The 26,663-nt window shown below is 39.3% G+C and overlaps 2 protein-coding genes across 2 annotated transcripts in view; both read left to right on the top strand.

Annotated features, from left to right (window-relative positions):
- Positions 1-26,663, top strand: part of LOC311087653 (uncharacterized protein) — a 415,151-nt gene that overhangs the window by 150,587 nt on the left and 237,901 nt on the right. The gene's annotated exons all lie outside the window — the stretch shown is intronic.
- On the top strand, positions 16,417-25,608 carry LOC311087002 (interferon-induced very large GTPase 1-like; the record flags this gene model as incomplete). The annotated part of the gene is made up of 4 exons (XM_084120258.1): positions 16,417-16,481; positions 17,313-17,416; positions 20,006-20,073; positions 20,415-25,608. 4 exons carry the CDS (start codon positions 16,417-16,419, stop codon positions 25,167-25,169), a joined length of 4,992 nt encoding a protein of 1,663 aa, XP_083976384.1. The 3' UTR covers positions 25,170-25,608.

Here is a 26,663-nt window from a genome sequence, read left to right as displayed (position 1 = left end):
AGAGTCGAACCTACCTTTTTCTGTCGCCTCAAGTGCTGAGAAAAATGTATTGATAAGGGTGATAGGGCTGCAGACGTTGTATGTTCCTTTGAAATAATTTGGCAGGGGGGCGAGTGTGGAGAGATGTTGCTCCTCCATCTGTCGTTTTGTTTACTCCATTGAAAGGGCAAACTGATGAATTGGGGTGTGATTTCCCTGAGGTGTTTGTGTCCTGTGCCGTAACACGTTCAATGAGTCGTACTTTATCATCCGATTGTGCAGAAGTGCAAAAAGTTGACGTACCTGGGTTAGCTGTTCTTTCTCCTATTACTCGTAGTGAGTTAGTAGCTGTGCAGCGGAAAGATCCTATTTTACAACCTTTGTTTGCTGTTGTAGTGCCCCCTGAGGAGGTGGAGAGTGTTACAAAACGTGTTCCTCCTGAACAAAGTAGCCGAACAAACGGCTACTTTGTTCAGGAGGAGTTGCTGTTGAGGAAATGGAGTCATCAAAATGAGGATTCGGGTGGTGAGGCGATAATTCAGGTAGTGGTGCCGGATCAGTTTAAGGAGGTGGTATTAACCCCCTGAGGTCGGCTATCGTGCCGGCACGATAGGCTCGTTTTTTTCCTTATCAGTGCAAAAATAAAAAATTGATTTTTATCTTATATGCTTGTGTTATACATCAATCGATCCTGTTAAGTGTGTATTATTTTTGTGTATACTCACAATAAAAACAAAGTGTTGTGCTTTTCGCCAAATAAAGAAAAATAAACATGATGTGAGTTCTGCCTCCTCTGTGCCAGTGAAGTCCATTCTGAAACGCGTCCGAAAATGAACCATAACTCAGCAAATACTCAGTCAAACAGACATATAGACACACAGGCATGAAGCTTGAATTCTCTTCTTTTAAATGAAGTATTTTTTATAAAAAACAAATATTCTCTGTTTATGTAATCTTTATGAAAAGAGAGAGATGTCAGTCGTTCTCATCTCAGCTAATTATTTTTAATGTGACTCCGCCCACGGAGAGTGCACGCTATTCAAACGCAAATGACTGAGGCGATCCGTGCAAACTGTGAACGCCCCCATATCAGCTCGAGAAAACACATCAAGCTTGATCATTGTACTTGTTTACACCGTCTCGCAGCGCTGTGAGAAATAATAATAATAATGGAAAATGTACCTCAGAAGTGCAGGTATTTCGAGGAGCAGATGCAGCTGAGCTGAGGAATACTGTAGTAAGTTTTTTTCATTCTCAAGTGAATCATGTTTCTGTGTGAATGAATGAACAGCAGAGATGCGCTGTTTACCACAGCTCGCACACTCGCGTTTCTGTGTGTGAATGAATGATCTGCTTTTAGCAAACTGCTTTGCTATACTGAGATGAGTAAAAATCGACTGAAATATGTTAAAATAAAATGTATTGGTATAAGCAACGTATTAAACTGCAAATTAACATTTATATTCCTTATAATAAAAACGAAAGACCTATGTTACAGACATATGAAAGACAACACTTCATTGACTAGTTTTGGATAGATTATTTTTACTGTAAAATATCTGCCACCTCAAAAAAGCTTTTGTTTGCCAATTTTTGCTAATATGTTAAATATAGTATGTTTTGTCAATGTAGGCTATATTCAAAGTAATGAATCCTTAACTTTGAAATATGTATGATAAAATGTATACTTTAGTTTTTACATAGAAAGATTACACTTGAATTGTTGTTGTAATTGTAACCTTTTTAATAAAATATATATATATATATATATATATTTACAAGGTTTTATTGTTTTATTGTTTTATTAGGATCCCCATTAGCGGCCCATTTAATGGCATCTAGTCTTCCTGGGGTCCTCTTTAAAAATATTCACAACATAAAATTACACAAAACAAACACAAATTACAATCAAGAGAATTCAAACATTACAGTTACATTCAAAATATTACCAAGTGAAAGAACATGACAATTTCCGGCTTTCACAAGGTCATTTGCAGCAGTTCCTGGGTTACTGTCCTCTTAAATTTGTATTTGTTCTGAACTCTGCGTGATGAGACAGAGAGTCGATTCCAAATAGATATTGCTCTGTAAAGTGATGTGCGTTTCAGAAAATTTGTCCTGGGAAGCGGAAGTTTTATGTCACCACCTAGTGCCTGCCTGGTGGCATATAGGTGTCCACTTCCTACAAAAACAAGCTGCTCAGAAAGAAACTGTGGTTGTGGTTTCATAAATACTGCATTCCACAATATTAAAGTTAATCGTAGTTTGATTTTGTCGTCAACTGTGAGCCAAGAAAGGCGTGTATGCATCAGGGCCACGTTAGTCTTAAGTAGGGTTGGGAACCGAAAACCGGTTCTTATTCAGAACCGGTAGTGTTTTTTGAAAAATACCGGAACCGTGCGAAATTCCTAAGTTTCGGTTCCAAAAACGGTTCTGGGCCGATTTGTGGGCGAAGTGCTGGGAGCTTATCCTTCAGCGACGTCTCACACTCACCTCATGAATATTAAAATAGTAATGAAAGCACTCTCGCTACTCATATACGTTTTGAGAGAGAGAGAGAGAGAGAGCGAGAGAGAGCGAGAGAGAGCGAGAGAGAGCGATCTCGATTCGAACACCCACGCGATCTTCACACTGGAACATTCAAATCTGTTTGCGCTGTTGCTTAGAGAGCAGTTGTCAATATGAAACAGCTTTACTTTCACAATCTTTTCAACAACACAGTATCGGTATTTCGGTGTTACAAATATTCAAATGATCACAGAAGTACTGAAATAAAAGTTTAGAGTTCGAGAATAAACACTGGTGTCTACGGTAGCAACCAAAACAGAGTAAATCACCTTTTGAAAGTCGCTTCAAATAACGAAAATTCGCTTCAGAATTTACTAAATGTATATAATGAGCGAGTACATCATGAATGCCTTTTTTTAAAACCGTGTTTTTGTCTTATCCTGAATCACTACGATAAGCCTGTAATAAGCGTTTATACTCGGACTACTTTACACCGGCACCGCTGCGGAGTAGCACAGAGTGACTCACCCGCTTCATAGAAATAAACAGAGAGAAGTAGCTCCGGCTACAATGTTCTTCCGCAAGACGCGTGCAGTTCTGTTTATTTAACTGCTAGAGCGCTGATTCATCCAGTAATGAAGATAAGTCTTTATGAATCAATCATTCAAATCGAAATATTATGTTTCACCTGTCTGGATATTACATGTGTGTTCAAATATATTCTACCCCTTCTGAGAGGGTATTCTCCACTGCTGGAGATACAATAAGCTATAGGAGAGGTCCCAAATTATCCTAGAGAATGCAGAAATATTTATTTTCCTTCAGAAAAATGTATTATTTTTGAAAAAATTGCTAAATAATATGTTGAATTTGTTGACATTACCAGTCTGTTAAACTCATTTGACAAGTATAAGAAATAAACACAAAAAGGATTGTGCATTTTCCCCTTACTACTATTTTTTATTAGTTGTTTTAATAATTTGTATTGAATGGGAACCGGAACCGGAACCGGAATCGTTTGGAGGAACCGGAATCGGAACCGGAACCGGAAAATGTCTTACGATTCCCAACCCTAGTCTTAAGAGAGCACTGGAGGACAGTCCTCGCTGCCCTATTTTGTGCCACTTGAAGCTTACGTAGGTCTTTTTGTGATGCAGACGACCATATAATTGGACAGTTTTCTAAATGGCACAGAACAAGCGACTGGACAACCTGTTTAGCAATGGACATAGGAATATATGACATACATTTTCTAGACATTGCAATACCATTCCCCATTTTAGCTATCATTCCATCAATATGAGCTGACCAAGACAAGTAAGAATCCAAGGTGACGCCCAGTAACTTGGCTTGCATCACTTGTCTTAGCTGCAGCCCATTGACTGACAAGTTCAGAGAGGGCTCTGTGATTAGTTTTGATCTTTTCCAGAATATCAAAGATGTTGATTTGTCTACATTTAAAGCTAGTTTGTTATCTTTTACCCACTTGCTTATATTCTGCAAGTCATGATTTAATAGATTTGAGACATCATGAGGAGTTTTTACAGAACAGTACAGTGTGGAATCATCTGCATACATGACAACAGTTGAATGTTTCACAATAAAAGGTAAATCATTTGTAAAGATCGAGTATAGCAAAGGTCCAAGGCAGCTACCCTGGGGCACACCACAATGTATTGTCTTAGTAGATGAATATTGACCATTAAAGAACACCCGTTGCTTCCTATTGGATAGGTAACTCCCCATCCATGACAGAGATGAAGGTGTAAAACCATAGCATTCTAATTTTTGAAGCAGTATTTTGTGATCTATCAGGTCAAATGCTGCACTGAAGTCCAACATCACTGCTCCTACTAATCTGTTTGCATATTTCTTCTAACCAGTTGTCGGTCATATGAGTTAAAGCAGTACATGTGGAGTGACCCTCTCGATATGCATGCTGGTACTTAGTGATCAGCCTATTAGAAAAAAAATATTTATAAACTTGTTCAAAAGCGATCGTTTCCATGACTTTGCTGAGTAAAGGTAATAGACTGATAGGTCGGCTATTCTGTCCTGTAAATGTGGCTCTTTTATTTTTAGGCAGTGGTATGATTTTAGCCTCCTTCCATTTCTCTGGAAATATGCCCTGCAACAAACTTAAGTTGACCAAATGAGCAATGGGAAAGGACAGAGCTTCAGCTGCCACCCTGATAAGCCTGGAGTCCAAGTGGTCCATGCCTGATGTCTTTCCATCAGGAAGAGCTGCAAGAATTTTTCCAACAGAACCTCTGTCAACTTGACTAAATGAGAAAGTGACAGAATGGTTCTTCTCACTCATTATCTTACTTAATATTGCATCATAAGATGCTGAGGTATTTGGACACATACCAGATCAAAATTTCTCTACCTTACTAATAAAATAATTGTTGAAATAATAAGCAATTCCTTCTGGATCTGTAATGAACACTCCATCATTTTCAACATATGAAGCAGCTGAGTGCTTACTCCTGCCCATTATTTGATTTAAAGTGCTCCATAGTTTTTTACCATCATTTTTTGCTTCATTAATCTTTTCCTGGAAGTACTCTTTTTTCTTCTTTCTATTAATTTTGTTTTTGATCAGTTAATTCGCAAGAAATATTAGCTTTTGTTTTAGCGTTGTCTCTAGACAGCATTACATTTTTACGATTTTTGTCCAACCAAGGGGCACTTTTATTTCTCACAGCTCTTTTTCTGAGAGGAGCATGCTTGTCGACTATTTTCATTAGTATTTCCATAAACCTATTAAGCGCTGAGTCAGGGTCTCGATCTTCACACACTTCTGACCAGTCCACACCTTGGATTTCACCCACATACTGCTCTTGGTTGAAATATCTATAAGTTCTTTTATGAATTATTTTACAGCCACCTTTAGGCAATTTAGTTTTCCTTGTGACTCCTATGATATTATGGTCACTACAACCAATGGGCACAGAGACTGCTTTGGAGCATTGTTCAAAAGCGTTTGTAAATATATGATCTATACATGTTGCAGATAACACCAGTGTACTGGTAGCAACCCTAGTGGGTTGAGTTATGATTTGTTTTAGGCCACATATTGTAGCTGTAGATTTAAGCTTCTTGGGCAAACTACATTGGGCAGTTTGGTGACAGCCAGTCAATGTTAAGATCACCTAAAATAAATATCTCTCTGTTTTGATCACAAACAGCATCAAACATTTCACATATGTCATCCAAATATTGAGTATTGGCACTGGGAGGTCTATATAAACACCCAACTAAGATAGGCTTTATGTGTGGTAAATGAACTTGTACCCATAATGCTTCAATATTCTGCCATATGAGGTCATTTTGAACAATAACTGGGATGTTATCCTTAACATAGAATGCAACACCACCACCATGTCTATTTCTGTCCCTCCTAAATAATCTATAGCCGTCTATCTTCACATCAGCATCAGTGAAGCTAGAATCTAAGTGTGTTTCAGACAAAGCTAGAATTTCAATACTATTGGACTGCAAAATCTGATATATGTCATTAGTTTTGTATCTCAAACTGCAGATATTCAAGTGCGCTATTGTAATACCCTTAATTGGAAAAGCTGAATGACACAAGTCAATAGCCATGATCTTAATTACAAATAAAAACACACAAAAATACAAATAAACAAAAAAATGAATGTTTACATACTTCTAACTAGGCTCCTCCACTCTTGGATTTTATGACCAGTTTATCATATTTCAGAGTGGCTATCTCTCCTCTTTCCCGGGCAGCTCGCAGCTTGGGTAGCAGTTCTTTTCTTTTCTTCATTACAGCCTCAGAGAAGTCCTCATTTATGTAGATGCGTATGCCTTTTAATTTCTTTGCAGAGGATAAAATGGTCTGCTTGTCCTTGAATCGCAGGAGTTTGACGATTATCTGTCTGGGTCTTCCACCCTCCTGATGCTGGCCAATCCTGTGGGCCCGTTCAGATTCAATATTGTTGTCATTTAGACCCATTTTGCTGACCAACATGTCCTTGATTTTCTTCTCGGATACATCCCAGCTCTCTCCTCTCCTCAGGAATGCCATCCACTATAAGGTTGTTTCTTCGTGACTGGTTCTCAATAAAATCCAGCTTTGTAGCCATCTTGTCCAGCTCCTCCTTTGATTTAAGTATTTTCATTTCAAGCTTCTTCAACTTATTAATTTCCTCTTGTGCTTTAGCCATTTTGTCAACTTTGTCTTGAGTAAATTCCAGGCTGATTTTGATTCCTTGAACATCCTTAAATATATCATCTAAGCGTTTATTGGTGCCATCAATTATGAGCTGCACAAAAGATTTAAAGTTGTCCTGTTGTTGTTGTAACATGTCTTTGTAAAAATCTTTTTGCTGCTCAAGCGTCTGAGTGAAGAGGCTCATGGTCACCAGTGACTCATCCTCTGGTGGTTTAGCCTTTGATTGTCTGTAAGGCATGTTGTTTCTTACCCTGTCCGTCCACCTGGGCCCTGGGTGTAAAACCAAGAAAGTCCTGGATAGCTCAAGGGCTTCGGCCTACTCCAGACCTCACTCCAAACAAGCAAGATTTTGAGGATATTCCAGCAATATCTTCACTCAATTTTGTGGAACAGGTTGAGTTAGAGGCTCCCTAACACAGGTACCAGGAGCAATATGATGAAAAAAAGAGGATTTGGGTGATATTTGATAGATTGAAAACAGTCAATCTCCACACCGATATGATGCAGGCCTTTAACAGGAAGTTAACAAGGTAGATGTAAACAAATGTTAAAAGGTAAATATAAGCCTTATCTTTAAATCACTTTTATTGTGTTTTATTATTGACAAATTTGGGGAGAGGATACATATTCCAAAACTGAAAATACAGTATGAGAATTAACTGCACAATTACTAGACATGTTTTCCTTGGATATTACACAATTTGCAAGCACAATTTGTGGAAAAATAAAATTAAATTGAGATGCTTCCAACTGTGAACCAATGCTCGTGCATTCTTTCTTGTGGCTATAGGTGACACACCTGAATGAATGGCTCATTAAGTATGCAGGCCCCATTGTCTCCTCAGGTGTGAATCACTAAATATGCATGATGGTGTTGAATCGTTGATGCCCTTGTGCATATTGCCTTTCCAAACAAAAAGTGTTTTACAAGATTTAAATCAATGTATTGTGTTATGTGAATGATTAGGCAGGATGATTTTCACATCATTTTGAAGAAAAAACTCTAGGCAACGACATCCATTAGTCAAAAGTCTTATTGACACATATTTAGTATGTGTTTTGTGGCCTTATTTCAGTAACTTTAGTTTGTAGTTTTTTCAATAATCATGCATAAACATTATTCTCTCGAAAATACAAACATGTACATGCACGTTGCTCACATATTATGGTAACCCTGTTTGTGCTAAATATAGTGTAATTACACATTTGCCATTAATATGTTTACAAATTTCAGGGCATGTCAGAACATCTCAAGGACCCCAAAAACCCCTTAGACCCCAGAGGGTTAAGGGCTGCCCATGGTGATGTTGCAGGCCATTTGGGAGTTAAAAAGACTTATCACCGGATTTTGTGGCTATTTTATTGGCCTCGTCTTAAAAAAGATGTAGCAACATTTATTAAAACTGGCCACACCTGCCAGATTATTGGTAAACCTAATCAGGTTTTAAAACCTGTGCTGTTGTGTCCAATATCAGTAGTAAGGCAACCTTTCGAACTTATAATGATTGACTGTGTTGGGCTGTTGCCTCCGTCTAAATCGAGTAACTCGTATTTGCTTACAGTTATGTGTCAAACAACTCATTATCCCGCGGCATATCCATTGCGCAACATCACTACTAAAGCTGTGGTTAAAGCTTTGACTCATTTAATTTCTATTTTTGGAATACCTAGGATTGTTCAGAGCGATCGAGGGACCAATTTTATGTCCGGAATGTTTGCAGAGATTCTGAAACAGCTTGGTGTGAAACACAACCAGTCCAGCGCATATCATCCTCAGAGTCAAGGCGCACTGGAGTGTTTTCATTAGTCTCTGAAGTCACTGTTGCGCGCATACTGTGTGGAATTGAACCGGGATTGGGAGGATGGGCTGCCTTGGCTAATGCTCACTGCTCGGGAGGTGACAAGAGAGTTTGGGTTTTAGTCCAAACAAATTGGTGTTTGGTCACACAGTGCGGGGACCACTTGCAGTTTTGCAAGATGAATTAAAGGGCAAGGAACCGCCTAGAAATTTGTCTGACTATGTTAGCGGGTTCCGAACACATTTGTTTCTTGCAGGACAGAAAGCGCGAGAACGTATTGGGAAGGCGCAAATAAAAATGAAAGGATTGTTTGATCGCCATACGGAATGTCGTGTTTTAAGTCCGGGTGATCAAGTGTTAGTGTTGTTGCCTTACCCAGGATCTCCGTTTTGTGCAAAATTTTCTGGCCCTTATACCATGGTACGGAGGGTTTCGGAACAGGATTATATCATATACATCAGCTACTCCTGATCGAAAGAAATCAAACCAACTTTGTCATGCTAACCTGCTTAAACCTTATTTCTCCCGTAGCCTTGAGGTAAACATAAGCCCTGTTTCCTGTAATGTCTGTAGATATCCTTTACAGGCACATAATAATACTTAGAAGACATCCACACGTGAGTTCTCTGTGTCCGGTTTATTAGCTTTCTTAAGGGTCCACAACCACATCAACAACAACCGGTCCCTCTTCTTCGGCTCCCCCACCCTCGAGCTAGAACAGCTAGAACAATGACCATTGGTAGAAACATGTACGCTTGTGTATGATGTTGCGTCGTGGAATAAAGTAGTCGTCAAACTTTTTCATGACCACTTCAAAGTCCTTCTTATCATTTTCCTCTTCAAACTCAAATGAACTGAATATCTTTTCAGCTTCACTGCCCATTGCGTAGATCAGCGAACTCACTTGAATCTCGCCATCATCTTTGTTTAACTGTGGCTAAACGATAGCGGCAAAATCGCCGTTTCCACTCCGGCCATTTGGTTGGGCTCTCAAACTTAAACTCTCTCAGGGGGCTAAAATTCGCCATGTCTTCCGTACCGACACACAGGCTATTCTGACACCATGTAATGTCTGTAGATATCCTTTACAGCAGGGGTCGGCAAGTAACTTTGGTCGCGGGCCAATATTTTTTTTAGCCAGTAGATGGCGGGCCAGCTACACAGAGTAGGCCTGGATACAAATTAAATACTCTTATATAGGCCTATAATCGCGGAATATGATGGGTCCGTCACGTCCGTGGATCATTCGTTCAATCGGTTTTTTTTTTGTTTTTTTGTTTTTAAATTAAAACCAAAAATAAAAAGATGAAAAACGACTTGTTTTTCCATTATTTATTTATTTATTTATAAAAAAAAAAAAAAAACGAATAACGACGGGTTTTCTGATTGTGCTCGGATCAAAAATAGAAAAAATTAATTACTGGATTAGACAAATTTTAATTTTGAATTTAACACCTTAGGCATGATATATCAAGGAAATCATTTTAAACAGATCAAGTAGCCTACTATTGTGGTAACAGATTACAGCCATTTTACAGCCAGGGAGTAGGAGAGTGTTGAGTGTTCCTGTTTCGAATGCGCATGCGTCGCGTCTGAACGCGTTGTTGTCTTTGGAGCTCCATCGATTGATTTATAATTCTTGATTTCTCTTTAAACTCACTTACAACGAACATTTTCTATTTTTCCTCACCTCATAGTTACAACGCGGACTGTTGAGCAGACGTGTCTCAAGCCTAGTGATCCAACGCTGGATACTCTTATAGGTTACGTCCGTGGATCACGGCTGAACGCGTCTTCTCCGCACTCATTTATAAACAAACATTTTTTTTTCGCCTATCGTGCGTCTACTCCACCCCCGTACCACTAAAAAGACGGATTATATCCAAGACTTAAGCTATAAATTAGTATTAATATTGATAGCATCACTGGTAGCGTCGTTGCTAACTTAACTTACTGTCCATCTGTTAAAATGGCGAATATATCAGATGTAAGTAGTCTACCTTTTGGTGCAGGTGAGGATACATTTGAGCTACACGCGTTGCAGTCTGAGCTGGAAGCTGTTGAGAAACAGATCCACGACCTTTTAGTGAGAAAAGCCGAGCTGATAGACCGGCGGTTAGCTCTTGAAACATCACGCGCCGATGCAATTGCACACAAATCAATGATCAACGTTACTAACCCGCTGACTCCGACCTCGTCTACTCCGTGCGTTACTCAGCATCGGTCACGAGCGTCGAGGCCGCGATCAGCTATGGTCTCGTTTACGCCGGCTCCAACATACCACCACGAAGCCTGGATATTTCCGCAGCGGAAGACGCGAGTCAGGTCTAGACCAAGAAAACTCTCTCCGACCCTCCCGGTTTTCGAGATATCCACACAAAACCGCTTCTCCCCTCTTCGCGAAACAGAACGCGATGCTGTGATCATCGGTGATTCCATCGTTCGACACGTACAAGCTACGTTAAATAAAAGTAAGGTGCATAGTCACTGCTTTCCTGGTGCTCGTGTTTCTGAAATCGCTGCTCACGTTCCCGAGATTCTGAACGAGCGCGTCGGAACTGTGGTCCTGCACGCGGGAGGGGCCGACATCAGGCTGCGACAGACAGAGGTTCTGAAGAAAGACTTCAGGAATCTGATCGATACGGTACGCAGCACATCGCCTGATATAACGATCATTGTGTCAGGACCGCTTCCCACGTACCGACTAGGTCATGAAAAGTTTAGTAGATTATTTGCGCTAAATGAATGGTTAATATCATGGTGCAATGAGCAGAAACTGCTCTTTGTAAATAATTGGAATCTGTTTTGGGAGCGTCCTAGGCTTTACCGTGCTGATGGCTTACACCCAAGCAGATTCGGATCGGATCTTCTGTCAGATAACATCTCCAAAATGTTAAATACCTTTTGACTAGTAACCAAAAGTTCAAATCATAGTCTCTGCTGCACCAAATTAACTGATATAAATAGTGTAGAATATTGCATAGAAACTGTGTCTATTCCTCGTTTAGTGAGATCAAATAATAAATCTACTGCAGGATCTAGAAAAAATCTAATTGTTATTAAACCAGAAAATGTTGCTATTAGTAACCAAAAACAATTTCTAAAGCTAGGTCTTCTAAACATTAGATCACTCACACCTAAGGCAGTTATTGTAAATGAAATAGTCACGGATAATAGCTTCGATGTACTTTGCCTTACTGAAACTTGGCTTAAACCTAATGATTATTTCGGTCTAAATGAGTCTACTCCATTAGGATACTCCTATAAGCACGAACCCCGTCTGATTGGTCGTGGCGGCGGTGTTGCAGCGGTCTATAGAGATATTCTCAATGTTACTCAGAAAACGGGTTATAAGTTTATTTCGTTTGAAATACTTGTACTAAATGTTACGCTCTTAGATGTTAGAAAAAAATCCATATTATCTCTAGCCTTGGCTACCGTATATAGACCGCCTGGGCCTTACGCTAATTTCCTAAAAGAGTTTGCAGATTTTCTCTCAGATCTATTGGTCAATGTAGATAAAGCATTAATTGTTGGAGATTTTAACATACACATAGATAATCCAAATGATGCGTTAGGGGCTGCGTTTATAGATTTATTAAATTCCTTTGGGATCAAACAAAACGTCACCGGACCAACTCATCGTCTTAATCATACACTCGATTTAATTATATCATATGGAACCGATCCAACCGATATAGATATCATTCCACAAAGTGATGATGTCACAGACCATTACTTGGTAACTTGCATATTACGTACTGCTGTAATATGTCATGCGGCGCCGCGTTTTCGACCAGGCAGAACAATCCTTCCATCCACCATAGATAATTTCTCGAGTTGCTTGTCTGATCTGTCTCAGCTGCTGCCTGAACCCAAACAAACAGATGAACTAGAAGAACTAACTAGCACTATGAGCACCATTCTCTCTAGAACATTGGATGTTGTTGCACCCGTTAGATTAAAAAAGGTTACAGAGAAAATTAAAGCACCATGGTACAATAATACTACGCATGTTCTAAAGAGAGAAACCCGTAATTTAGAGCGTAAATGGAAACAAACTAATTTAGAGGTCTTTAGAATCGCGTGGAAAGACAGTATGTCACGTTATAAAAAGGCCCTAAAAGCGGCCAGGGCTGAGCATCTCCGCAAACTAATAGAAAACAACCAAAACAATCCTAGGTTTTTATTTAACACCGTGGCAAGACTAACAAATAAACAGACGTCACCCGAACAAAATATCCCGTTACAGTTTAGTAGTAATGATTTCATGAACTTCTTCACTGAGAAAATAGAAAACATCAGAACCACAATTGTAAACGTTCAATCCTCAATCGCGCCTTATAATTCAGCCTCAATTTTCCCCCCGCAAGAACAATTACAGTGCTTTACAACTATAGAACAAAAAGAGTTAAATAAACTTATCACTTCATCTAAAACAACAACATGTTTATTAGATCCTATACCAACTAAACTACTGAAGGAAGTGTTACCTGTAGTGGAAGAGCCTCTCCTCAATATTATTAACTCGTCTTTATCTTTAGGTCATGTTCCAAGAACATTTAAACTGGCAGTTATAAAACCTCTCATTAAGAAACCACAATTAGATCATAATAATCTAGCAAATTATAGACCCATTTCAAATCTACCTTTTATGTCTAAAATACTAGAAAAAGTTGTGTCCACTCAACTGGGCTCTTTCTTGCAAGAAAATGATATCTATGAAAAGTTTCAGTCTGGATTCAGGCCGCATCATAGCACTGAAACTGCGCTCGTTAAAATCACAAATGATTTACTCTTAGCTTCTGACCAAGGCTGTATCTCAATACTAGTTTTACTTGATCTAAGTGCTGCGTTCGATACTATAGATCATACAATACTCTTAGATCGACTACAAAATTATACTGGTGTTCAAGGACAAGCATTAAGCTGGTTTAGATCATACTTATCTGACCGATACCATTTTGTCTATTTAAATGGAGAAAAATCGATCATAACTCCAGTAAACTATGGAGTGCCGCAGGGATCTGTGTTAGGCCCTCTGTTATTCTCAATATATATGATGCCACTTGGAAATATTATAAGGAAACATGGAATTAGTTTCCATTGTTATGCTGACGACACTCAAATATATATTTCATCACGGCCGGATGAAAACGCTAATTTATCCAAATTGACAGAGTGTGTTAAAGATATAAAAGATTGGATGACGCGTAATTTTCTTTTATTAAATCCAGACAAGACAGAGGTAATACTTATCGGTTCAAAAAACCGCCCACAGAACCTCTCACAATACAACTTTGACATCGTAGGATGTCCTGTTACTTTATCCTCTACAGTAAAAGACCTGGGTGTTATACTCGATTGTAACCTGTCTTTTGAAAATCATATTTCGTATGTTACAAAAACTGCCTTTTTCCACCTTAGAAACATTGCTAAGCTACGTAATATGCTATCAGTTTCTGATGCAGAAAAGTTAGTTCATGCATTCATGACCTCGAGACTAGATTACTGTAATGCTTTATTAGCCGGTTGTCCTGCATCCTCAATAAACAAGCTACAGTTAGTCCAAAATGCAGCCGCTAGAGTTCTTACTAGATCAAGAAAATATGATCATATAACACCGATTTTATCATCACTACATTGGCTACCTATAAAGTTCCGTATTAATTATAAGGTATTGCTACTGACTTATAAAGCCCTAAACGGCTTAGCTCCAGTCTATTTAACGGATCTTCTATCACCCTATAATCCATCGCGCTCTTTAAGATCAATAAATTCGAGGCTTTTGGTCATACCTAGGATATCCAGATCAACCAAAGGAGGGAGAGCATTTTCACATTTGGCTCCAAAACTCTGGAATAGCCTTCCTGATACTGTTCGTTACTCGGACTCACTCTCCCAGTTTAAAACTAGATTAAAGACGCATCTTTTCAGCCAGGCATTCATATAATATTGTTAATCTCACAGTTTCAAACTACAATCCGGCCTCTAGTTCATAAATGCCAGAGGAGAACTGGCCCCCGACTGAGCCTGGGTTCTCCCAAGGTTTTTTTTTCTCCATTAGGTCACCTGATGGAGTTTTAGGACACCATTAGGTCACTTGATGGAGTTTTTCGGTTCCTTGCCACTGTTGCCTTTGGCTTGCTCAGTTGGGGATATTTTGGGGATATTTAATTTTATTCTATCAATCAATAAATTCCACTAGAAACAAACTTTGTTGTATTATTTTATTTTAATACTGTGAAGCTGCTTTGATACAATCTGTATTGTAAAAAGCGCTATACAAATATACTTGATTTGATTTTAATAAAGGTGCATGTGAATAGCAATCATGCCTCATTCGCTTACAGTCTGACTTTTGAACTTTATTCCTTTTTTATTATTATTTATTCGGGACACACACCGGTTTAAGAAGGTCTGCGCGGGACTGTTTTTTTCCGTCCCGCTCCCACAAGGTTCTATTCAGCAACCGCTTAAAATACACTCTGTGTTCACCCGCTTTATTTCCCGACCTGACGGTCCGCAAAATTTAGATCTCGTTTCCATAATCTCACATTCAAATGTCTCTAACGGAAAGAGAGAGATTAAGTAGGCTATCCTATAACAATTATAAATGGCTATACAAAAATTGTGTTCGTGTCAACATAAAATATTATTTTAACATTGTAGCCTACTGTCAGCAGAGAAAAAAAATGCCACAGGAATGAAATATAAATAACATAAATTGAATAGGACAAAGCCCACTCAAATTTCAAAGCAACATAAACGAAAATCATATTGCCCTACTGAGAAATGAAGTAGGCTATTTTCTGCCGAACTATTTCAAACATCCTTGCAAAAAAATAATGTTGTTGACTGACAGCTCCTCAGAGGTGTACAGGTGGTCAAGAATTAAGCGTGGATACGCTGTCAAAAGATGTTGGAAGTGGGCTATTGTCAGTCAGACCGCCCGCTCCGTCCAAAGTACACCAGACTTCTGACCGCTACCGTCTTTTGACGCGCGAATGCACACAAAGTGGTCAAGCATATAACTAGACGCGGCAGGTGCGAATTTGACGCGCTATTCGCGGCCGGTGTGAACGCACAGTTATAGCCTACTTTAAAATGTAATCCCGCGCCGCATGGCGGTGAAATCGCCGCGCGACTACGGCTTTTCTCAAGTATTGGAAGAGTTTTGTGCAGCATTTAGGACTTCCAAAATAATCCGGCGGGCCAGAAAATATTGCTGGCGGGCCAGTTTTGGCCCGCGGGCCGCCAGTTGTCGTTCCCTGCTTTACAGGCACATAATAATACTTAGAAGACAATCACACGTGAGTTCTCTCGGTGTCCGGTTTATTAGCTTTCTTGAATGTCCACAACCACAACAACAACCAGTTCCTCTTCTTCGGCTCCCCCACCCTCGAGCTAGAACAGCTAGAACAATGACACCTCTAGGTCACTCCCTGTCATTACATTTCTGTTGCCATCACAGTCCTTGAGGAGTCTCATTTTACTGGGGAGGATGTGAAGGCACCTGGGAATAGTGAGTTGTTACTGTGTCTAAGAAATTCTGAAGCACTTGGGAATTTGGAGAGTTTGCTAAGTCATCTGTCGGATGGGCATAGATCAGAAGTAATGCGTTTAGTGGCTGAATTTCCTCGGTTGTTTGGAGATGTGCCGTCGTGCACTCATCTGATACATCATGATGTGGACGTTGGTGATGCGTCACCAATACGACAGCGTTTTTATCGAGTTCCACTTGAGAAACGGAAAGTATTAGATTCTGAGGTTCAGTATATGCTGGATAATGGCATAGCCCAACATTTATTTTCTAGTTGGGCATCGACCTGCTTGTTAGTGAAAAAATAAGATGGTACACATAGATTCTGTACTGATTATCGAAAGTTGAACAAAATAACTAAGCCTGATGCGTTTCCTCTTCCTCATATGGAGGACTGCGTTGACCAAGTTGGTGCATCCAAGTTTGTGAGTAAGCTGGACCTCCTGAAGGGGTACTGGCAGGTGCCGTTAACAACACGTGCCCGAGAGGTAACTGCTTTTATTACACCCTCAGGGTTATACTCATATTCCGTTATGAGTTTTGGGTTGCGAAATGCGCCGGCAACCTTCCAGAGATTAATGAATCGGGTGATTCTGGGTTTGGAGGGTTGTGCTGTTTATTTGGAAGACGTTATTATTTTTAGTGAAACTTGGAAGAAGCACCTTCAGCGTTTACAGGCATTGTTTGATCGTCTGGTTGAAGCACGCCTAACAGTCAATTTGCCGAAATGTGAATTTGCCCAGGCCACAGTGAAGTACTTGGGGAAGGAGGTGGGACAGGGCCAGGTACATCCACTCCAAGCTAAAATTTTAGCGGTTGAAGGTTTTCCTCCTCCATCGACTAAAAAGGAGCTGATGCGTTTTCTGGGACTCGTTGGCTACTTTCAGAGTTTTTGCCCTAATTTTTGCACTGTTGTTTCCCCTTTGACAGGTATGTTGAAAGGTTCCAGGAAATCTGAATGGACCTTTAATTGTCAGAGGGCATTTGACAATATGAAATTGTTACTGACAACAGCCCCAGTCCTGACGGCACTTAAGTTTGATCAGCCTTTTAAAATGCAGGTTGATGCAAGTTACATAGGAGCAGGGGCAGTTTGTTTTCTCAATTATAGGTCAGAAGTTCTTCAGGAATGTTATTTGACATCGTCAATGTCTTATGTGTTTTGATTCATTTGATTCATTCTTTATTTTTTGTTATGGATTTGGGGTTTAGGGTTTTTCAAGGGGTGTGTGTGACGTCTCAGCCTAGGCTGTATGTACGTGGTTGGTGTGTATGTTTTTAGGTGCCGTCTGGAGGGGGCATGGCCGACACACCTGACACTTGTTGGATGCAGAATAAATGTGGTGGAGACTGCTCGTGAAGTGTCTTTTGGGCGTTTGGTCTCCGGTATGGAGTTCGTTGGTCTGCGCTTTGCTGAGTGTCCTGCCCGACCCTGATACATCTCTTTATGTTATGCTTATGTTTGTTTTTTCTTGCGTTACAATAAATGTTTTGCTGAGAATTGACGCGTCTGGTCTCCTTTTTGTTGCAGCCTGAGAGCCGGCTGTAACACTATAAAAATGGGAATGTGACGTCATGATTGACAGCTTCTCTAAACGAAGTAGTCACCGAGGCACCAACTGACTTTTTGGGGGAATTTTGGGAGGAGATTGGCAACTTTAATTTCTACATGTCCATAACTCTTTATTTCACACTGACACGATGGGCCCTATCTTACGCCCAGCGCAATTGACTTTGTACACAGACGCATGTATCATTCCTATTTTGCACCCGCGCACAGCGGACTTTTCCCTCCACAGAAGCACGTCGGTTAATTAAGAAATACACTTGCGCTCCCAGGGGCGGTTCAGCGCAAAGAGGAGGCGTGTTCCGGCGCAAACGTTCCCTCATGCTATTTTACAGGTTTAGAAAACAATTCCGCCACTAACCGAAAAAAACGAGTTTAAAGTCAGTGGCGTGTTGCGCATGTTATTCATATGCTATTTGAATGGCCATAATCAATGTAGCGTGTGCACAACGCGCATACACTTTGATTCTCTCATCTACACAGAAGCAGCAGTTTTCATTTTTGCAAATCATACATTATTACGATAGATAGATAGATAGATAGATAGATAGACAGTTTATTATAAAAGCATACATCTAGCTTACACATTTACCCAAATTATCATACGCCTGTTTAACCAAAGTTAATTTGGGTGTGTTTCTCCATCCCCAACGTCACTTCTCTGTTTTACGGCCCTGACGAGAATGTCGGTCTCCTCGGCTGTGAACCACTGCCGGCGCGCGCCTGGCAAATCCGCCGTTATAATTGGAATCCGCTTTAGTACAAGCGTGCCTGCTCTTAAAGGGAATGTGAGATGTCGCTCTGATTGGTTTATTTCACGTTACGCCCAAACCACACCTATGAATAATGAAGCTACTTCAGACCAACCCATTTTAGATTTGCGTCGGGCGCAAGAGTCATTTATCCCGCCGGTATAATAGCAACAGCGCCCAAGACCCGCCCACAAAGTTACTTGCGTTTCGCGCTTGATACTTGCGTTTCAGATTGTTAAAATAGAGCCCAATGAGTTGCTCTGTAGTAAACCATTTTGTGAGAGTTTGGGCGGGACCTTGATATCATGGCTTTACTTCATGTTCACTACTGCGCAGAATCAGGTCCCAAATCAGCGCAAGATGTCAGCGCCATATAAGAACTTTGGCGGCTTCACTTTTCACCAATGGAAGAGAATGAAGGGGCGTCATCAATCTTTTTTTACAGTCTATGGTCAGAAGTAGATATATATTGCGCTTTTCCAATGCCCAGTACGGCTTGGTACGGCTCGGTACTTTTAGTGGGTTTTCCACTGTGTACAGTACCTAGTACTTTTTTTTTTATTACCACCACAGTTAAGGTTCCAAGCGAGTCATACCGATACTAAAATGTGATGTGTAAACACTGCAGATCACTGTTTGGTCAGAGAGAATCGTCACTACCAGCGTCATTGTATTTGTACAGCCACCGCAGAATAATTTGTCCGCACAACTTTGTTAAAATGACTTGCAATAAACGATGTTCACACGCTACTTAAAAAAATTTGCTTTCTTGTGGTCAGTAGACAAGGTGGCGGCCCAACTATAACAATCAGTCTATAATCACACCCACTTTGAAACTGTACTAAACTGCAGTGGAAAAGTAAAGCGAGCCAAGCCGAGTCATACCACGCAGTGGAAAAGAGCGTATACTCACTGTGCTTGTAATGCTGGGAGTACAAGCTGAATATTGTGTGTAAATTACAGTAACTTCAAGTAATTCAATTTCCTGATCTACTTTTAGAAAAAATCTAAACCTCTTGATGAGTATGACTCACGGGATGACCAAAGAAACCTTTTGTTTTGGTGGCACAGGCCAAGATACTTTTGATGTAATAAACAATAAGAATTGTTGTTTTTCTTCTTTTTCTTCATAACACATTTTGGGACAAGTATGTAAGAATCCCAAAAATGCATTTTAAAAAAACGTAGACATTTTTGCAAATCAAATCTAAATGAATTGTCTTGACTTTACAAAAACTGCTTTAGTTTTAATTGAATATTTTTTACTGCCAACCCAAAGATTCACACTTTAAGCCAGTAGGCAAGAACAATATTATTATTATTTTTTACAAATGATCAGACTCTGACATTTCAACATGCACCAATGTGGGGGAAAATCAGACAATTAAAACTCTATAAAACATTAACACTTTAATTGTCATACATCAACTGAGGGTACAGTACTCGGGTGTTTAGGTGAATATTATTTACTGTAATATAGCAATGAAATTATTTCGGTCCATAAAAGGAGCAACAGTTCGAGTTCAGTATTCAGTATGCCATTTAAACAAAAAAATTGCTAAGGAAACGGCAGCTAAAATTTTGTTACAAATTAACCAACACTATGCAGTGTTTTTCAATGTAGAATGAATATTCTCTTTCTTTTTTTCCTACAAGATCAAACCACAATTATTGAAGAGAAGATGGACAACACAACCACAAAAGACAAAAGAGAGAGACATTGGGTAAGTGCTACTGTATGTGAAGTGTAAAGCAATATGAGAAACCGGAGACACTTAACAGGTTTGGGAATCCATTAGTTTATTTAGGCAGACAAAGTGCTGCCTCTCATTTACAGTTGTTTTTTTATACACACATGAGGCTGATGTGAATTTGAAGCTTTGAAGTTACAACATGAAGTTGTTTTACAATAATATACAAATTATTGATCATATCTGACTATGGTGCCTGCTAGTTTGCAGAAAATATGTTAGAAAACCTGCTGTTTACAATTTGCAGCTCTTTGTACTGGAATATCTATACAAAAATGAGACATAAGAGTAAAATTGTCATGTTTATGTTACAGGCCGAAACAGCCAAAGACCTTACAACACAAGGAAAAGATGTGGGAAAAGAAGTGGAGGAACTTTTTCAAAGACTTAAACTTGAAGTCAAGAGAAACAAACTGAGAGCTTCAGATGTTCTTCAGATAACTGCAAATTCATTGCAGTCCCATGGGTCTTGTACTGAGGCGGAACTGGTTCATATGTTTTTACAAAAATTGCTGATGATGAACTACAAAGCAAGAAGTATCACGGTTACAGATACTACGAAGCATCACAAAGAAAAACAACAAAAAGACCAACAACCATCTGCAAAAAATGTTGATGCGTTTAGTGCACTTTTTGGAAAAACATCAACGTCTAATATAAGACAGAGCAACACAGACCCCATTCACCCAATGGATGTTCAGATGGCCCCGTTTCATTGTGCTGATGGTTTCCTGAAGCAGATGATGGTCACTAAACTGTCCCAGTGCCGGTACGCGCTGCCTCTGCTTGTTCCTGATCTGTTCACTCATCAGATTGAGTTCCCTGTCTGGACATTTAGAGAAATTAACCAGAGCTGGAAAATAATAAATAACAACAAAGAAATCATCAGTCAAATCCAGCCGATCTACAAGGAAGAAACTCCAATGGTGTTTTTCTTCAGGTTTGGCTCAGTGTCCTCATCCAAGTCTGAGCTGATGAACAAGCTGATCAATGAGAAACACGACACGTTCTTCCACAGGAACTGCCCAGGCAGCAGCAGAACCCGAGTCCTGATGGATGGAGTGGTGGAGATCGCCTGGTTCTGCCCCTCTGGGACATATGATGATAAATTCACTGAACGCGTTGCATTCTGTAATCTACACGGTGATGCAGGAGACCATGAGAAACAGATGGATATAATGACTGAAATGGCCTCAGTCAAAGTTGTTGTTTTACCACAACTAAGAAGAAATGACAAAAGTGCAGAAAAAATCCAAAAACTCTTCGAGGACCCAAAGCCATTGATTTGCCTTCTTCCTGAAGATGATTCACCGTACACCGAGGTGGGGACTGGAAAATATAAAATTGGTTTGAAAGACAGAGGTCAAGCAGATATATCTAAAGATCTCAGAGAAGCTATTACAGATAGCCTCTCATTCTCATCTTCAAAATCACCTTCCACTTTTAGACTTGAAAATGTGGCCAAACACTCAGACATCAGAGTAGATCAGGAAGATGTTGATGACTGCAGAGAAGGAAGAGAAGCAGCTCAAGAAATGGTGAGTCTACTGAAAAAGAAAGATCTGACAAAAATTAAAGAATCATTTCTGCCCTGTCAGGGCGAACTGTGGCATCAGTGGTGTCAGAAGAATAAAGAACTAAATCGACCACAAGGGGATGTCCCAGAAATGGAAATCGGTAAAAAAAAAACTGAGATGATGGAAGTCCGTGAACAGCAGCATAAATCTGAAATAAGTAGGTTTATACATTTATTCGTGGAACAAATGAACTCAGGTGCTCCAAATAAGTCAAAGTTTTTTCTTAAATGGCTCAGAATCCTCCTGGATGAATATACCTCCACTGACCTTTCACATCTACATCGTGAGTATGATGAAAAGTGGTCAAACATCTTAAAACTGAAAGAAAATCCTGACAAATCTGAAAAACTCAAGGCTGAACTTCTGGAACTATCTAAGAAACTTCAAGCTGCAGCCTTTGGTTTGGAGCACATCCTCAGAGAAATTGGACAGATTTATGAATCATGTTCATCTGTGAAGAAGAACAAGAAAGACTTGCAGATTGACTACCATTCTCTCCCGGGTCTTGCAGCACAGATGATGATCTCTGGATTTCCACTGGAGCTGATGGATGGAGATGCTGGCCATGTTCCTCTGGTCTGGGTCACTGCTGTTTTAGAAAAACTCATCAAGAAACTGGGAGACCAGAGAGTCTTTGTTCTGTCCATTTTAGGGATTCAGAGCTCTGGGAAATCCACCATGCTGAATGCCATGTTTGGACTGCAGTTTGCCGTCAGTTCTGGCAGGTGCACCAGAGGAGCTTTCATGCAGCTGGTCAAAGTGTCAGACGAGATGAAAACACAGATGAACTTTGACTATATTCTGGTTGTGGATACTGAGGGACTTCGTTCTCTAGAACTTGCAGGAAGTTCAACAAGACATCATGACAATGAATTGGCCACGTTTGTTATTGGCCTTGGAAATTTGACATTGATCAACATCTATGGAGAAAACCCCACAGAGATGCAGGACATTCTTCAGATTGTTGTTCAGGCCTTCTTGAGGATGAAGGAGGTCAGATTAAGCCCCAGCTGTGTGTTTGTGCATCAGAACGTTTCAGACGTCACAGCTGAAAAAAATACCATGGAAGCAAGGAGACGACTGCAGGAGACACTGGATAGGATGACCAAACTCGCTGCAGAAGATGAAGTCTGTAATGCAGAACGTTTCAGTGATGTCATTCAATTTGATGTACAGAAGGATGTGAAGTATTTTGCTCAGCTCTGGGAGGGCAGCCCACCAATGGCACCACCCAACCCTTCATATTGTGAAAATGTTCAAGATCTTAAGAAAAATATTCTTTCTTGTGTTTCAAAATCAAATGGCATGAAGCTGACACACATCAAAAATCATATTAATAATCTCTGGGATGCTTTACTGAACGAACGCTTTGTGTTCAGCTTCAAAAATGCTCTGGAGATTGCCACATACAGAAAACTGGAGACAGAATACAGTAAGTGGACCTGGAGTCTTCGGAAGGCCATGCTGGAAACTGAAAACAGATTACAGAACAAAATAGAAAATGAAGCAATCAATGTGGTTGAGGAAAGAGATCTTCAAGAGGAACTAAATGTAAAAAGTACAGAAGTGAAGAAATCTATGTCAGAATTCTTTGAGAGAGACAGCAATGCCAATATTCTGATTCAGTGGAAAAAATCTTTCGAAATAAAAATCTCACACATACAGGAAAACATTGTTAGGGAAACAAAGTCGAAATTGAATGAGGTGCTACAGCAGCGAGTCCTAAAGAAAAAGATTGATGCTCAGAGGACACAAAATGAAAACACTCTCCTTGAGAAGGCCAAAAATCTTGCCTTAACTCTCAAAGACCAAGCAAATAATGATGCGTTACTGCAAAGAGATTTTGATTCATTTTGGGAAGAATGTGTAGATGAGATTAAGAAAGACACACCTCAAGGCACAGACCTTGACATTTTAAAAGATACGATGGAGGTCCTCGGTGATGCCAATGAAAGTTTCACAGACCCCTCTATGAAGAACAAAAAGTGCAACATTTTCATGATGTCAAACTATTCAGAGTATGTACAGATTCAAAAACAGAAGAGATTTAATGTAATCTTAAATCTATTCGGATCTACTTATTCTCTATCTAAAGAGTATCACACTCAAATCAAAACCTTAATTTCAGATATTGCAGAGCAAGCAAAAAAAATGATCATGTCAAAAAACATTGCAAGGATGGGCTACAACAAAAGTTACATTCAAGAACTCAGTGATTTCATCAAAGCAAAATTAACACAATATGAGGAAACAAAAAAAGAGAAATTTGCGCTTAAGAAACACTTCTTCAGTGATTTGGTCCTTTCCACATTGCACAGAGTAAAACCAATAATCAAGGAACAGCACAACATTTTCAGGCAAGCCAATGATCCTGTTCTCTATTTTACAAGAAAAAGAGAAGAATATTATAGTATTTTCCAGAAATACTGCCAGGGGGCAACATCAGCTACGATCATAGGTGAGATCATCTGTAACAAACTTAAAGAACCCATTGAGCAGAGCGTCTACAAAAAAACTGCCAGAGATTTGGCAGATGAAATGAGGGCAAAATGTGAATCATTGAATGGAAACAGATCTAATCTGGAGAAACACATCCTGGAGACACTGGCAGAAAATGAGGATTTTGAGGCATACAAAACCTACATTCATAATCCCAAAGAGCACTTCCAGAGATTCATCAGAGAGGAAGTCAGTCAGTACATCACTGCTAAGTTCGACACCAGTGTTCTGCCCAAGATGAGAGATGATTTAAGACAGAAGGAGAAGCGGATCGTAGAAGCAGCGAAGAGAGCAACTGAAGAGGTTGATGAATACCATGGAGAAGCTGATCTCTGGTTGAAGACTTTCACTCTGAAGTTATCAGATGTGCTGATATTCTCTGAGAATGACCTCAGAGGAGTTAGTCGTGATGGTGTTGATGTCAAACTCCTAGAAGAGGTAATCCTAAAAAAAATTCCTTCAATAATATTTGCCATTAGCAAGAAATTCAGTACAGAATCTTTTCCATTGAAGCTGGAATATAAGGACAGGCCTGATGAGATACTATATGAACACCTCTGTAAGTGCTGTTGGGTTCAGTGTCCGTTCTGTAAAGCCATTTGCACCAACACAGCAGAAGACCATCATCCACAACCTCACAGTGTTCCTTTCCATCGAATTGATGGACTGAATGGGTGGCATTATGAAGGAACAGAAGATCTTTGTGCAGGTTTTTGCACAACTCTAGTGTCAAGTACTGGGTCTTTTTACCCATCTCATGAATCTAAAGAATCCATTAAATTTAAAGATTACAAAACTGCAGGAGGGGTTTATGCTAAATGGAGCATCACCCCTGACTTCACTGAGCTGTCATATTGGAAGTGGTTTGTCTGTAGATTTCAGAAAGATCTGGAAAATCACTACGATAAAAAATTACAGGGTCATGAGATTCCACGTGAATGGAGATACCATCAAAAACAGGATGCAATTGAGAGTTTGGACAAATACATCTGAACAAGCAGTCATTTTTATTCTTTTTGAATAATATTTTAGTTCAAGTCAGAAATCCTTTGAAGAAAATGCTAGACTGTTAGAAAAAGTTAAAAAGCGTAATAATTAAATGCATGAAGCTAATCATTAAATGCAACTAAACTCTTCTGTATAATATGGAGTTCTGAATTTATGCTTTTGACAAGAAAATAGATCGTTTTTGCATGCTTATTTGAAACTTTAAGAGGATATTTTCTTAATATCATTGTTAGCATTAATCAGTTCTTAAATGTATAAAAAAAATACTTCATAAATGTGTTATATACTACAGCAAACAGGAGATTTGAAACTCCTGCAATTACATGTAGTGCATGTTTGATTTCTGAGTCTGACCATGAATTATTTTGTGACTTACATAATTATGCTAAGACAAGGGCCTAAATAATAATGCATGTGTCCTATTTCACCTATGATAAAAAAAAACTGTCTAGCAAATGTATTAAAATGATATCAATTCTGAATAAAGGTCAGATTTAAATTCTTTCAAGAGCATTTTGTGCCTGATTGCAGATCACATCCACACAACCCTGGAATCAAAGCTTTAAGTGATCGAATAACAATCTGATTGCTCTTGACCACATTAAAAGCCAGGTGTAAAAAAAATACATTTGTAGTTGTTAAGATACAGTTGTTCTGTAAATAGAAATGTGTTTTGTTCTTCACATTCAGCTAATATGTAAGAGGTTAACTTATTAAATGGTTAGAAAAGTGGGTCAGAAGTATTTCAAACTTGACATGAGTATGAGGATCATAGAACTATTTCAAACTGAGTAAGTTATCTACTTTGTTTCTCTTCATTAAATAGTTTGATTGAAGTTTCTCCAATTCATATAAAAACACACTATACTACAAATATATGCTTGTTTACTTTGTGCATTTTTTTTTAATTTAGCTTTAATTGAGCGCGATTGCCGAAAAACTAGGCTCTGCACCAAAACCAAAGATTGTCTTATTATTCCATTCTATGTCTTATTATTATGTGTAGCAAAATATATATACCCTGCTGATGCCCGGGATAGTTGCTAATTTCCTGACCAATGATTTATGAAAATTATTTAAATCTTGATGCTTTGCCATTTTGACTATGGCTCATTTCCCCCTCAGGAGTAAACAAAGTAAAGATCCGCACACCGTAGAGCTCCCATTTACAAGATTTATTAATTAATGTGTGATGTTTCAGGCCTTTCCTCAGACTAACAGGAAATACAATACAGTTGCCCTTTACTAGTCTCTGTGTCATGTGATTACACCACAAAATTATCGGATTCATATACATACATTCACTTCCAATATTGCACCATGCCCATGTATATACAAATACATACAGAGAATAAATATACATATCAAGACATCAATATATAAAGTAAAATATATAAAGGAGTATAGCCTAGCAGTTGTGGCCAGAGAGGATGGTCAGCACAATTTCCATGATTGGCAATGATCAAATTCACATCCGTC

This window comes from Abramis brama (genome assembly GCF_963993115.1).
Source record: "Abramis brama genome assembly, chromosome: 7".
Classification (NCBI taxonomy): domain Eukaryota; kingdom Metazoa; phylum Chordata; class Actinopteri; order Cypriniformes; family Leuciscidae; genus Abramis; species Abramis brama.
The sequence above is the reverse complement of the archived record's forward strand: the minus strand, read 5'-3'. Positions and strand labels throughout refer to the sequence as shown.